Source organism: Podarcis melisellensis (assembly GCF_964234715.1).
Source record: "Podarcis melisellensis genome assembly, chromosome: 2".
In the NCBI taxonomy this organism is placed as follows: domain Eukaryota; kingdom Metazoa; phylum Chordata; class Lepidosauria; order Squamata; family Lacertidae; genus Podarcis; species Podarcis melisellensis.
The window spans coordinates 120,618,812-120,633,220 of NC_138529.1; the positions used below are offsets into that span (position 1 = coordinate 120,618,812).

General features: G+C 42.0%; 1 protein-coding gene across 3 annotated transcripts in view; it reads right to left on the reverse strand.

The window, feature by feature from the left end:
* Nucleotides 1–13,032: 13,032 nt before the first annotated feature.
* The window catches only part of LOC309364916 (vomeronasal type-2 receptor 26-like), a 28,903-nt gene continuing 27,526 nt past the window's right edge, over nucleotides 13,033–14,409 (reverse strand). For all 3 annotated transcript variants that reach the window (XM_081902926.1, XM_081902925.1, XM_081902927.1), the window contains one exon: nucleotides 13,033–14,079. In XM_081902926.1, coding sequence (XP_081759052.1) covers nucleotides 13,309–14,079 — 771 coding nt within the window. In that variant the 3' untranslated portion in view covers nucleotides 13,033–13,308. The remainder of the gene's footprint in view (nucleotides 14,080–14,409) is intronic.

Below are 14,409 nucleotides of genomic sequence, written 5' to 3' on the forward strand. Positions count from 1 at the left end.
CAGGCATGGGTTTCAACCTCTGAAACACATCCCAATCAGAATCTGCAGAGTGACGGAACTTATCCTGCTAAGCTCAGGTGAGAGGAATTGCGGGGTGGGGTGGGTGGTGGGGAGCAAAGATAAAGGCTCAAGTGCTATACTGTGCATGGCTTTGATTCTTCTTCCCTCCCCTTTTTAATGCAGTAAGGGATTTTGTGTCCTATGGACAGGTGAAAATCTTTCCCTGTTGATCTGTATCTATTTCTTGCAGCAATGTCAATGAAGGAATAAAACTGAGCAAAGGTTTGTTTTGCTTAGGCAGTAATCAGACTCTATTTTCACATTGTTGTGACATGACAATAAAGGTATCATAAACTGGAACCAGCACTTCATATTTTACCTCTAATTTTACTTTATTTTTTAAACCCACTGTCCTGTTAAAATACTAAATATAGTTTTCGTGTTCTGCCAAAATAAGTGAAAGCAGCAGTTGGATAAATGCTTAACTTTTTTTAAAAAAAAGCGGTGTTAGTTGTGATCATAAGTGCAGTGCAATTTACTGCGGCACAGGTTTTGTGTTACCTAGATTTCTGAAGTGTCCCATGGGTGTAATTTAACTAAAAATGAAATGAAGGCAAACTTTTGCAATAAACTTTGTTGAAAACTCTATTTTTTTACACTTGCTAAACATCTGGGTAACTACACAAATATCCAAGGAACCAACCATATTTTATGGGGTGGGGGGGAGGAACAGATGTTTTGAACCACCAAGAGTGTCAGACTAGGATTCCACTCAGTGATGGGCCAGTCTCTTATCTCTATGTCTAACCTACTTCACAGGGTGGTAGTGAGGAAAATTGGGGGGGGGGGGGAGCATGTATTCAAGGTCCTTGAAGGGATATAAATAAATAGGTAAGTAAAACTTTTCATTTGAGAGCTTCTAAATCAGTTTTGAAGTGTAGAGAGGAGGGCAGAATAAATCTTCTGTTTTAACAGTAAATATAAAATCTAAACTTGCACTAATAGAGGTATGTAGAAGAGGAAAATGTACTTTATTCTTTTTAGAAGCCAAAGCAGGAACGTGTGTGCATGCAGTACTTCATGCAAGACCAAAAGTAAAGGTAAAGGGACCCCTGACCATTAGGTCCAGTTGTGGCCAACTCTGGGGTTGTGGCGCTCATCTTGCTTTATTGTCCAAGGGAGCCAGCGTACAGCTTCCAGGTCATGTGGCCAGCTTCCCGCTGCAACGGTACCTATTTATCTACTTACATTGTGTGCTTTCGAACTGCTAGGTTGGCAGGAGCAGGGAGCTCACCCCGTTGCGGGGATTCGAACCACCGACCTTCTGATCGGCAAGTCCTGGGTTCTGTGGTTTAACCCACAGCGCCACCCGCGTCCCTTCAGACCAAAAGGAGAACTGCACAAAATTGTTCAGGTACAAAGTACTGTAGGATTGCCTGAACTAATTGTGTGTGCTTCTTTCTGACTTTATCCTGTGAAACCAATGCATACTACAACAAGCAAATCATCTGCAAAAAACCAGAACATAACATCAAAGATCTTAGATAACCAAAATGAAGCCGATCTAAAGGTAATTTAAGACACACTATATTTTAAAACCTAATTGGGTGGTCTGTGCCTTGAGTTAGGAAGCTTGTAAATTTATTGGCGGGATTAGACAAACTGCAAAGGGGTATAGTCGTTTGGAGACAGAAATGTGTTCAAGTTTTCTAGGTTATCAATTTTCTAATAATAATAATAATAATAATAATAATAATAATAACAATAATAATAATAATAATTTACTGGCCTTTTACTGACACAAGTTTAGATCTGTGAGTGGGTATGTATTCCTCAGGCTCAAAATTTGCTATCTTCACCAAAGGACTTTGGCCTGAAAAGAATTTTTGTTTTCAGATAAGCAAGGTTTAGTGATTTAGTGCCTCCAACTAATATTGCAAATGATCTGTTTGGTGTTTGAGCACAGAACCTGAATTATTATCACTTAACTGAAACAACCACTACAATATGATCAGAAGGGACCATCTGATTAAAGGTAGACAGGTCGGAGCTAAACAGTACAAATTGAAAGCTTTTGCAGATGACTTAGTATTGACACTACAGGAGCCAGAATCTAGTACTAAAAGGGTATTGGATCTGATTCAAGAATTTGGTCAAGTGGCAGAACATAAGCTGAACAAGTTAAAAACTAAGGTTCTTGAGAAAAATTTAACACCTATTGAGAAAAGAGGTTTCAGAAGGAGACAGGTTTAACATTAGTTAAGAAAGTTAAATACCTGGGGGTTAATATGACCGCTAAGAATTTAAATTTATTCAAAGATAATTATGAGAAATGTTGGTCAGAAGTGAAAAAGGATTTAGAAATATGGTCAAATGTGAAGCTTTCCTTGTTAGGCCGAATGGCTGTTATAAAGATGAATGTGTTGCCAAGAATGCTATTCCTGTTTCAATCATTGCAAATTTTGGACAAGATGGACTGTTTCAAGAAGTGGCAAAGAGATATTTCTAGATTTGTCTGGCAGGGCAAGAAGCCCAGAATAAAATTTAAAATACTAACTGATGTAAAGGAAAGAGGTGGATTCGCCCTGCCAGACCTTAAACTTTACTATGAATCAGAAGCATTTTGCTGGCTGAAGGAATGGCTGCTTCTTGAGAACACAGACGTTTTGGATTTAGAAGGTTTTAATAATGTTTTTGGGTGGCATGCATATTTGAGGTATGACAAGGTTAAAGCTCACAAAGCATTTAAAAACCATATTGTCAGGAAAGCATTGTTTAATGTCTGGACAAGATACAAAGATTTACTTGAAAATAAAACCCCAAGGTGGATATCACTGATGGAAGCGAAGGCTCAGAAAAAGCTCAATATGGAGGCTAAATGGCCAAAATATGGGGAGATTTTGGAACAAGAAGGTGACAAATTGAAATTGCAGAGTTTTGAGAAACTAAAAGATAAAGTGCGAGACTGGCTTCATTATTATTAAATAAGGGAGGCTTATGATATGGATAAAAAAAATGGCTTTCAGGTGGAAAAATCAAAATTGGAAACAAAACTGTTAGATCCCAAAACTAAGATACTATCAAGAATGTATAACTTGCTGTTGAAATGGAATACACAGGATGAAACGGTTAAATCTGCTATGATTAAATGGGCACAAGATGCTGGACATAACATAATGTTTGCTGACTGGGAGCAGTTGTGGACCACAGGTATGAAATTTACGGCATGTAATGCCTTAAGAGAGAATATTATGAAAATGATATACAGGTGGTACATGACACCAGTCAAGCTTGCAAAAATATATCATTTGCCCGATAATAAGTGTTGGAAATGTAAAGAGAATGAAGGTACATTCTTTCACCTTTGGTGGATGTGCCCAAGGATCAAGGCTTTCTGGGAGATGATATATAATGAAATGAAAAAGGTATTTAAATATACCTTCTTGAAGAAACCAGAGGCCTTTCTCCTGGGCATGGTCGGCCAACTGGTGTTGTTCTATCAACTGGTGATAGAACTTTCTTTATATACGCTACTACAGCAGCAAGAATACTCATCGCAAAGTATTGGAAGACACAAGATCTACCCACCTTGGAAGAATGGCAGATGAAAGTGATAGATTATATGGAACTGGTGGAAATGACTGTCAGAATCCGAGACCAGGGAGAAGAGTCGGTGGAAGAAGATTGGAAGAAATTCAAAGACTATTTGCAGAAACATTGTAAAATTAATGAATGTTAAAATGATGTCGGATTGAAATGAAGCGGCTTTAGCAACAAGGTTAAAAAGAATATGTAAAAATGGATTGATAACGGATGAAAATATAAAGTTATAATATGTTAAGAGATAGAAATTAAGATAAAAACAAAGAGGGTAAGGATTTGCTGAATTAACCATGTGAACTGGAATACAAAAAAGGGAGGTGTGAGGAGGTCAGGGAAATAAGTAAATGAAATTTAAGATATGAAAAGATTGATTTGTTTTTAACTGTTTTCTATTTATTTTCTCTGTATTTTGCATTCCCCCCCCTATGTATTCTTGTATTTTTTGTATTCTTCTTTTTTCTTCGTTTTTATTTTGTAACTTTTTCTCTTTGAAAAACTTTAATAAATATCTTTTTTTAAAAAATGAAACAAACACTACTGCTGCTGCTTTGTATTTATTTAGTACTTTTCGCATGTTATGAGGAGGGTCTTATCTTCACTTTTCCATGTTTATTACTGGGAAGAAATAGTGTAAGAAATAGAAAGGCAGGTGTACAGAAACCTTGTATGCACATTTGTCTGCATGCCATAAAAGTTGTTGTTGTTTAGTCGTTTAGTCGTGTCCGACTCTTTGTGACTCCCTGGACAAGAGCACGCCAGGCACTCCTGTCCTCCACTGCCTCCCGCAGTTTGGTCAGACTCATGTTTGTAGCTTTGAGGACACTGTCCAAGCATCTCGTCCTCTGTTGTCCCCTTCTCCTTGTGCCCTCAATCTTTCCCAACATCAGTAATAAACATGGAAAAGTGAAGATAAGACCCTCCTCATAACATTAGAAAAGTACTACATAAAAGTACTTACTGGCAAATCCTGAAATTCTAGTTTTTTGTGAATCTTCAGTAGCTTTTAAGATGCTTTGACAGATTACCTCTTTGCTCTGACATCATTCCTGGGATTCCCCAGTAATCCCTGAAACCAAAGGTTTCTATACCTTCCTTCTGATCCTTTGACGCCATCCTTGCAACAGTGCTTGATATCAAAATGACTTTAAGCTGTTCATTCTTCCATCCTAAAGGAATATGATCCTTCAGATCCCTCCTACGCTTATGGTCAGCTGACACACAGCGAGCTGATCCAGCTGGTCTTGAAGCAGAAAGATGTGATTGCAAAGCAAGATCAGCAGGTGCGGGAGCTGGAAGACTACATTGATAACTTGCTTGTCAGAGTTATGGAGGAAACCCCTAACATTCTTCGAGCTCAAGCTCATGTGAATAAGAAAGCTGGAAAGATGTGAAGGAACCAATTTAACCTAATCAGTGGCTTTCTTAGTCAAACTTTGGAAGTAGTGAATGTGGAAAAGCTGCTTGTACCGAAAGAGATTATTATTTACTTGTCTTCGGATAGAGTATGGAAGTGAGAGCTGGACCATAAAGAAGGCTGATCGCCGAAGAATTGATGCTTTTGAATTATGGTGCTGGAGGAGTCTCTTGAGAGGCCTATGGACTGCAAGAAGATCAAACCTATCCATTCTGAAGGAAATCAACCCTGATTGCTCACTGGAAGGACAGATCCTGAAGCTGAGGCTCCAATACTTTGGCCACCTCATGAGAAGAGAAGACTCCCTGGAAAAGACCCTGATGTTGGGAAAGATGGAGGGCACAAGGAGAAGGGGACGACAGAGGACGAGATGGTTGGACAATGTTCTCAAAGCTACCAGCATGAGTTTGACGAAACTGTGGGAGGCAGTGGAAGACAGGAGTGCCTGGCCTGCTCTGGTCTATGGGGTCACAAAGAGTCGGACATGACTAAACGACTAAACAACAACAAAGGATAGAGTTGACTTACCTTGGAGACTGCCTTATATAATCTACAAAGTCAATAGTGTTAAAAAAACACCTTTTACCTTTTAGTACATTGTACATGTTTTGCTGCTCCGAAGGTGAAAGGCCTGAAATTATTGGACTGTGGAAGGAGTTGTGAGCCAGATTTTATTTGTGAATAAGCTCCAAGGGGCACATTTTTAAGGGTTTAGTCAAAAAATGAACACTTCTCTGTAGTTTTTCAACTCCTGATTTCTTTACTCTTTTAGGATATTAAGTTTTAGTGCAATATAAGCAATTATATTTACATTAGATATACTGGATGAATAAATATTTATGAAGTACCTTGTTTGGATTTGAGTTCCTGGGAAATAAGCACTTCCACCTGAAAGCTGGTTGCCTCTCTGCTTACAAGCAGCCCAGTCTATTAGGAATTTCTGCTGTTCTAGCTCCACTGAATCAGTAATTATTAAGAAAACAGCTCATTCATTTGGGTGGGGCTTAAGCTGTGCAGGTTTACATAGCTACTCTCCCCTAGTGGGTAACTGATTCCCTATGTAAGCTCTCAGAATACTTAGAATTAGTCAAATTGACAGATATAATAAGACAAAAACCAAAAAGTGAAGTAAAAAAAAGAATGGGAGTGCCTAAATGATTACCTCAAAAGTCAAGGTTCGAGAGCAGAAATCTGGCTGTGTCTGGAATAACCTTGTGAAGTGAAAGGACATGAAAGAGGGATTTTTATCTAGATGTTAGGATAGAGAGGATAAAGAAAACAGGAAAACAGGAAGACAGAATGAGAGATGAAGGAGGTGCTGTGGGATTGGTGGAAGTCAATGTTTTGTTGTTGTTTTAGTGTTTATAATATTAACTTGTAAGTTATGGATTTGTTTGTTTTTATGTTTTGTTTTGTTTTGTCTTTTCCGGTTTTCGAATGTTGATTTTTGTATGTTGTGTATCGTTATCTTTTGATATCTTTTGTGTTGTTGTTGTGTGGAAAATACTAGAAAAATTCATATATTTTTTTTTAAAAAAAGCTGTGCAGGTTTCCTGCCAACTGTGCAAAATTGCCTGCATTTGCGCTTGGGAAGGGAGGAAGATCAATAGTTAAGAAATAAAAAGTGATGGTTGTTTGAGCAAACCCTGCTGGAATGCCGTGATACCATTATCAAAATGAAATGTCATTTGAGAAAGAGGAGGTTAGCTTCTAAACACTAAACTGACTTTATGGTGGTCAGTACAGGACGTATTAAACTTTTGAAATCAATACTGATTTAAACTAACTTTCCCATCACCTCCTCTCCTCTCTTGACTCATATGTTGGGCCTCATCACTCCGCAGCTTTTTGACATTTGAATATTTCATTTTATACTTGCAAGTTGCTGCATTTTGTTATTGCCATTCTGCTCAGATCCCTACAATGGAAAAGAATGTACAAAGAATCAGATGGCATCTTTGCTTTTAGTCGTCAGGTGCTCCTTTGTATTCAAACCAGGCCTGAGTAAAATAATGGAGCACTTGGGAATGAAGATGCAGCCCAGAAGCCCAGCACTGGAGGCCAAGATAGAGAAGATCTGCACGGCTACCATGTATTTCCCTTTGGCGCTCTGGTAGGTGGGCACAAAGGACACCCAAACACTGCAGAAGACCAGCATGCTGAAGGTGATCAGCTTGGCTTCATTGAAGGCTCCGGGAAGTTTCCTGGCTAGGAAAGCCACCATGAAGCAGATAGCAGCCAGGAAGCCCATGTAGCTCAGGGCACCATAAAACATGGCAGCAGACCCTACATTACATTGCAGGATAATCTCTGCAGGTTGGGAGTGCATATCAGTGTCTGGGAATGGGGGAGAGGTCCCTAGCCAGGTGATGCAGATGACAACTTGGACACTGGAACATGAAAGGACAACAGTGTTGGCCAGACTCTTCCCCAGCCATTTCTTCACCCTGTTCCCTGGCTTTGTGGCCAGAAAAGCCAGCGTAACAGTAATTGTTTTGGCCAACAAAGAAGAGACAACAACTGAAAAGATGAGGACAAATGCAATTTGTTGGAGAAGACAGGTGGCTTTTCTTGGCTGGCCAATGAAGAGCAAGGAGGACAAAAAGGAGAGCAAGAGGGATACAAGGAGGGTGTAGGAAAGGTCTCTGTTGTTGGCTTTGACTATGGGAGTTCCTGAGTATTTAATGAAAATTCCTAACACCAAGCATGTGATTAAGGAGAATAACAAGGTAACAAAAGACAAGAGAATCCCCAAATAGTCTTCATAGGACAGGAAAGTGATAATCTTGGGAACACATTGATCTCGGTCCTTGTTTGAGTGCTGATCTTCTGGACATTTGATGCAGCGGTTTGCATCTGAAAGTAAGATGAGTGATTTCAGTACCCAGGGTCTCAAGCAAGGGACATTGCCAGCCCTGACCCGCAGCTACTATGACTTGAATTGGCAATCTTTTGCATGCAAATGAAATCCTGTGCTATTGAACTACAGCCTTTCAACCAGCAGAAGCAGACACATCTGAAGTTTTCCAGAAAAGCCTCTGGCAAAGCTGGTGGAACGGGGTGGGCACCAAGCAGGCGAAAACACATACTGTTTCCTAGGAGGAAAGCATGGGTCCCACATGGGGCGCCAGAAGAGAACTTTCAGAGAAACCAGATGTCCTATTTCTAAAGATTCTAAGAGAAAACCCAATTCAAAATCAAACCACAGGGAGTCTGTCATCACTACACACGATGATGATGATGATGTTGATTATGATTTATTTATACCCTACCCATCAGATATGCCAACCTTGGGTAAAGGTCATTTTTATGGGGGGGGGGGGCGGGGATAAAATGAAGAAATAGCATTGTGTTGGACAGGATCACAAAAGTTGTCCCTCGCTTCCTGTTTCCGGCGGTGAGACATGGCTGACTCCCATATGATCGAATCCCATCCATGCCGGTAATTCAGGGCTGATAGGGGGGTAATTAGCCCTGGCAGACTCCCCAGGGTGGGGGAGGACTGTATCATAGACCCACAGATTGTCCGAGATTGTCAGTTTGCATCAAGGTGCAAGTGACAGGACACTGGGTCCCAGAGCACGACACGGCTGGCATTCTCCGATGTCACTCTCATAGCCGCAAATATCTGTGTGATAAAATAATTGGATTTGGACAATAAAAAGACATAGTCTGGACCGAAGAAGATTAATAAAAAAACCTGCAGAACTGTACAGTCCCTGGTGATTAAGCTCGGGCTTCAAAGAGATTCTCATGGCGTTTGGATTACAGAGGTTTTGGTATGTCTTTTTTCTCCTCAACATCTACAATTGGTTTTCTATGCCAAGCCTCATTAAGAAACCTTTTTTTTTTTTTTAAAAAAAAAAGGAGTACAGATGGGCTTCTATTTATAATTAAGTATTCAACTGTGCAGCTTTACTCAGACTTGAAAGACTTGATAAACATAAAAGAAGAAACAAGATGGTGTTTGTTAATATGATGCAGCACGGAAAGATGAGAATTCCCCCCTTTTTCGAGGGGAGTAGGAAATATTTGCTGGCTGACTTTGTAATATCTTGAAATAACAACTTGGGATAACACATAGTGCAGCTGTTTGCAGAAGTTTTTCATTATGAGAGAGAGAGAAGGCTGAATGGATGTCTAGCAGCCACCCCCCAGGGCCCGGAGGGGGGGATTGTGTGGTCTCTGAGAAGGCTGATTGATCACCAAATGACTTATATCTGTGGAACACAATTCATTTACATTGCAACATTGCAAACAGTCTCCCCAACAATCTATAGTAACAACTCAACAACGTGGAAGACACTGCGTCACTAAATCTCAAAAGAAAGGTTTGGACAACAGCCTGGATTGGAGTGATTTAACAACTTGGGAGTTGCTGCGTCGTTAAACTTCAAATGATAAACTTGGACAACAGCCTGGATTGGAAGATTGGAATGAAGTCAGGAAAAGATGCGCTGGTAAATAGACAGTTGGGAAAAATATATTTTTACAAATAAAGCTGTATTTGATGAATGAAAGGACATATGACTTTTGACATGACTGAGAATCGCATAGCCAGGGGTGGAGAACTTTAAAGTGTTAAAAGCAGAAGGCAGAAATATGAAAACAATGAGAAGAGGCAGGACTGAAGATTTGGAGATATGCTTCAGAGGTCCAGACTATGGGGAACCCGGTAAAATTAATAATTACAATTTGGACTATAATTTGGTCTTTTTTTTTTAGTTTCTTGTTTTTAATTGGATTATGATGCGGATATGTTGATTGGCTGTTTTTATTGGAAAATAAATAAAAATGATTTTTAAAACACACACACACAAGTTTCCCTATTCCTTCAAAGCCGTACTTCTCTCACTTGTCTTCCACAGTGGAGATGGTCCCATTTACACAGGGAGCACAATCATAGCAGCAAAGTGGCTCTCCTTCCCGGATGACCTTGACATCCCCAATATGACAGCTCTCAGCACATCTGGAATGAGGAACGGTCTGCCCATAAAGAAAGATGGCCAGGAGTTAACGGTCTTTCTATCCATGCAATAAGAGTGGAGCCAACAGTCCCAGCTCCTGCCAACCTTGCAGTTCTAAAGCTTACTTGTGCAAGTAGATAAATAGGTGTAGGAAGGTAAACAGCTTTTCCATGCATTCTGGCACTCGTCACAGTGTCCACTTGCACCAGAAGCAGTTTAGTCATGCTGGCCACATGACCCGAAAAAACTGTCTACAGACAAATGCCGGCTTCCTCAGCTTGAAAGCAGACATGATCACCACACCCCATAGTTGGATTTGACTGGATTAAACTGGCTTTAACCTTACCTTTACTAAATTGTTCAGGGAATCTTAAACCAAAATAGATTGTGAAGACCTCCAGCAGAACCTCTCCAAACCTCAATGACTGAGCAGTAAATTGGGAAATGTAATTCAAAGCAAACAAGTGTGAAGTGATGGAAGTTGAGGCAAAAAATATTACCTTCATAAATATGCTCCTGGGAGTTGAAGTAGGGATGACTCTTCCTAAAAACTAAAATCCCTTTCAATCCAAAATCCTCTGTTTTCTTTTTCTTTTTTGGATCAAAATCAAATGTATCCGAATGATTTAACCCACCTTATTAAACCAAAGGGGCCACACGATGACATCCTGATCAATGGTGACTTTTACGCCTGCGGATCCCTCTCTCTCCACACTCCCAACTTTCCCTACGTGAAGGGAGTCGTTGGGAAGCATCACAATGTTCACCAGGTCAAATTCAGCTGTCAGGTCCCCATTCTCATCTAAATATATTCCACCCATAGAAGCATTGTAGAACTGAAAATCACTCAGGAAACGGTGGAACTGGAATGACAGAGAAGATTGCAGCATTTAAGAAAGGTGGCTATTTCCGCCCAGTTGTCTCACATATAATCTAGGCACCTAGTGGCCATGGAGTATTTTTCTATTTAATGTTCTCAGTATACTTGAGGTCTTTCAAAATGAGCTCTTCCTTCAGCTGAGTAGCCTAAGAAATAGGTTCCGTCCAAGATCCTGTGAGTTGGGGTTGGAGAGGGTACGGCAGCTCCTCTCAGAGTCCTGCTCCAAGCGGTGGCTGCAGCTGTGGGTCTGGCTGCAGTTGTGGCAGCTACCAGTCAGGCTACAAACTTGCAGACCAGGCATTTCATGAGGCAGGCTTGTGACCCTCAATCAGAGTGAGAGGCTGGTTGAAAGGGAACTTTGGTTTGGTGGAGTTCCCCCTCTGAATGAGAGGCAGTGGGAGGAAAGTAGCTAGGTGGGTAGGGGAGAGCATGGTTGGAGTGGGGGGGGGGGAATTGGCCACCATCGGGAGTGGAGACCTAGGTGTTTGGTCTCTGTTCCTTGTTCCAGCCCTCTCACACCACCAGAGGTTACTAGTAGCAGATCTACTGAGCCCTCTGGTCTGGTGCTGCTACTACTGAATGTCAGATCAGTCCATACTAAAAACATGCTGTTCCATGATTTGATTGCACATGAGTGTGCTGATTTGGCTTGTATAACCAAGAGTTTTTTGAAGCTAAGAGCCGCTTGACGGTGGATCTGTGGAACAGTCGCCCTCGGTAGGTTGTGGACGCTCCTTCATTGGAGGTTTTCCAAGAGAGGTTGGATGAGGGTGAGGGAGCTGGGTGCCCACCTGAATTTTTGATACTGCAAGAGACTAGACTAGGGGATCAAGGCAGGGGAGTTGCTATTGCCTACAGAGACACCATCTCCTTGACCAGGGAGCCTCTTGACCTTGGAAAGGGTTTGTGGAGAAACTTTGGAAATAAAAGTGATGGAACTTCTTACATGCAGTAGAATTCTATCTTGCTTTAACTTTGGAATGCTTTGTTTGTCTTTGATAATTAGGAAAGTGAGATATGATTATTTTGATGAAAATAATTATGACGGTATAGCTAGGAAAGTATATGAATGGAGATTTAAAATGAATGTGATACAGAAGGGTCTATCAGTTCTATATGAATCAATTTTCACCTACAGTATTTTATAATCTTATTTATCTCCTTTTTTAATTCTTGCTTTGTTGTTGTTTAGTCATGTCCGACTCTTCGTGACCCCCTGGACCAGAGCATGACAGGCACTCCTGTCTTCCACTGCTTCCCGCAGTTTGTTTGTAGATTCGAGAACACTGTCCAACCATCTCGTCCTCTGCCGTCCCCTTCTCCTTCTGCCCTCCATCTTTCCCAACACCAGGGTCTTTTCCAGGGAGTCTTCTCTTCTCATGAGGTGGCCAAAGTATTGGAGCCTCAGCTTCACGATCTGTCCTTCCAGTGAGCACTCAGGGCTGATTTCCTTCAGAATGGATAGGTGTGCTGGTCCCGGGGGGAAGGTACCGTGATCGTAGTCAGAGTTCACAAGATGAGAGGCGAGGTTCGAAACAGGGAGTCGGGCGGGGAACAGGAACGCTGGAAGGTCAGAAGCAGGAGCCGGATGGGAACAGGAACGCTGGAAGGTCAGAAGCAGGAGGCCGGGCAGGGAACAGGAACGCTGGAAGGTCAGGAGCAGGAGGCCGAGCAGGGAACAGGAACGCTGGAAGGTCAGGAGCAGGAGGCCGGGCAGAGAACAGGAACACTGGAAGGTCTGAAGCCAACAACGACGTTGCTCCCGCAACCTGGGACCGGGCTGACTGACCTTTATCTTCTTCTAAGGCCAGGGGCGGCCCCGGCCCCCAGGAGCCCCGCCTCCTCTTGCCTTAAGGCGAGCACTCCTCCTGGGAGCAACCAGTTCCCTTCGCCTCTCTGCCCTAAGCCTCTGCAGTTCAGGAGAGGCCGAAGGGTTACTGGGCCCCGGAGGAGGCTCACCTGTAGACACTGAGTCCTCAAGCACCTCTGGGGCCAGAATGGTTTCACCTGGTGCCTGCTCCTGAGGATCTGACACAGGTGCAGGCTCCTCAGAATCCAGGCCTTGCCCCAGTTCAGCCGGCCCTGGAGGCGGGGACTCCTGTGCAGGCTGGGATTCCTCTGGTTCAGCCTCGGAATCGGAATCCCAGGCCATCACAATAGGTTTGATCTACTTGCAATCCATGGGACTCTCAAGAATCTCCTCCAGCACCATAATTCAAAAGCATCAATTCTTCAGCGATCAGCCTTCTTTATGGTCCAGCTTAATTCTTGCTTAATTTCTGTTAATTAAAGGAAATGGACCTACAAATCTGTCATTGAACGAAACGTTATTTAAAATGGAACAATATCCATCCAGAGCATTAGAGAAGAAACATGAATACCTGTGATGCTTGGACTTTTACATCTTCCAACCTGTTCTGTCCCACCATCACCACCCTCTTGGATCAAGAGGAGTACGCAGCATTTAAGGCATGGGCCAGAGCTCGGACCGTGTTGTAAATGCTGTAGGTGTCCTGAAACAGGCTCCTTTCAAGGACTTCTTGAGGGAAACCAGAAAAGTTCTCCTTCACTTTGCATCGCCTCTGGCCTTTCACAGAAAACACGTGCTTTGAATATAAGCAATGATAGCCTTCAGGCCAGCATGGATGGAAATTACTATAGGGGAAAGAAACTGGCAGATTACCATCATGTTTTGACCTTTTTTTGGTCTGGATAAATAAAGATAAATATCCATGAATGTGTTTGTTCTCAAGTATTTCCGGAGACATGCCGCAGCTGACATATGAGAAAGCTATTGTTATCCAAACTTTCCCAGTAATGGGTTTCAGGGTTTCACCCACTATTTCTAGCGTACGTGCGGCTTCTGAGGGGGACTGAAAGTCCCCATAGTAGAGAAACACATTGATTCGCCTGTCCATGGAAAGTGAAATCTTCTGCCGGAGTTTTTTGTATGCATTGGCTATAAAAAAGAAGCCCCGTAAAATGGTTTGTGAGAAGGCAACGCAGACACCGCCCTTAGCAAGCACAGGTGCAAAGGTGTTCAGAAACCTTTTTCCATTGTAAGTGTCAGCAGCTATGAGCCCGATCCAAGTCCACCTGAAATGCAGGAGTAGTTTGATAATCCCTGAGCTTGGGGGTTCTTCATCTGGGGTCATACGGTCGAGCAAAGGAGATTGTGTTTTGTCAAGCGCATGATGAACAGAAGCATAACTGACCTAGGAAGAAAAAGGAAGATATAGACGGTTTTATTGGCCAACTGGAAATTGTGGTCAGGGAGAGCAATATTCTCCAGTGCTACTCTGGAAAGGAGATGTAGGACACTTATAGGAAACAATACACTCTGGTCAGTGACCGTAATAAATTAATTCATTCATTATAGGCAACAATATAACATGTCTTCAACATAATTTCAACCCAGAATGCCCCCCCCCGATGTTTGAGGCTATGTAGAGTTAAGATGTGTTGCATTTTCTACTTTTAACATTTGGTTTGGGGAAAGGGGTCAATTTTTAGCTCAATTGAGTGTTAGTTTCACATGAGTTTCG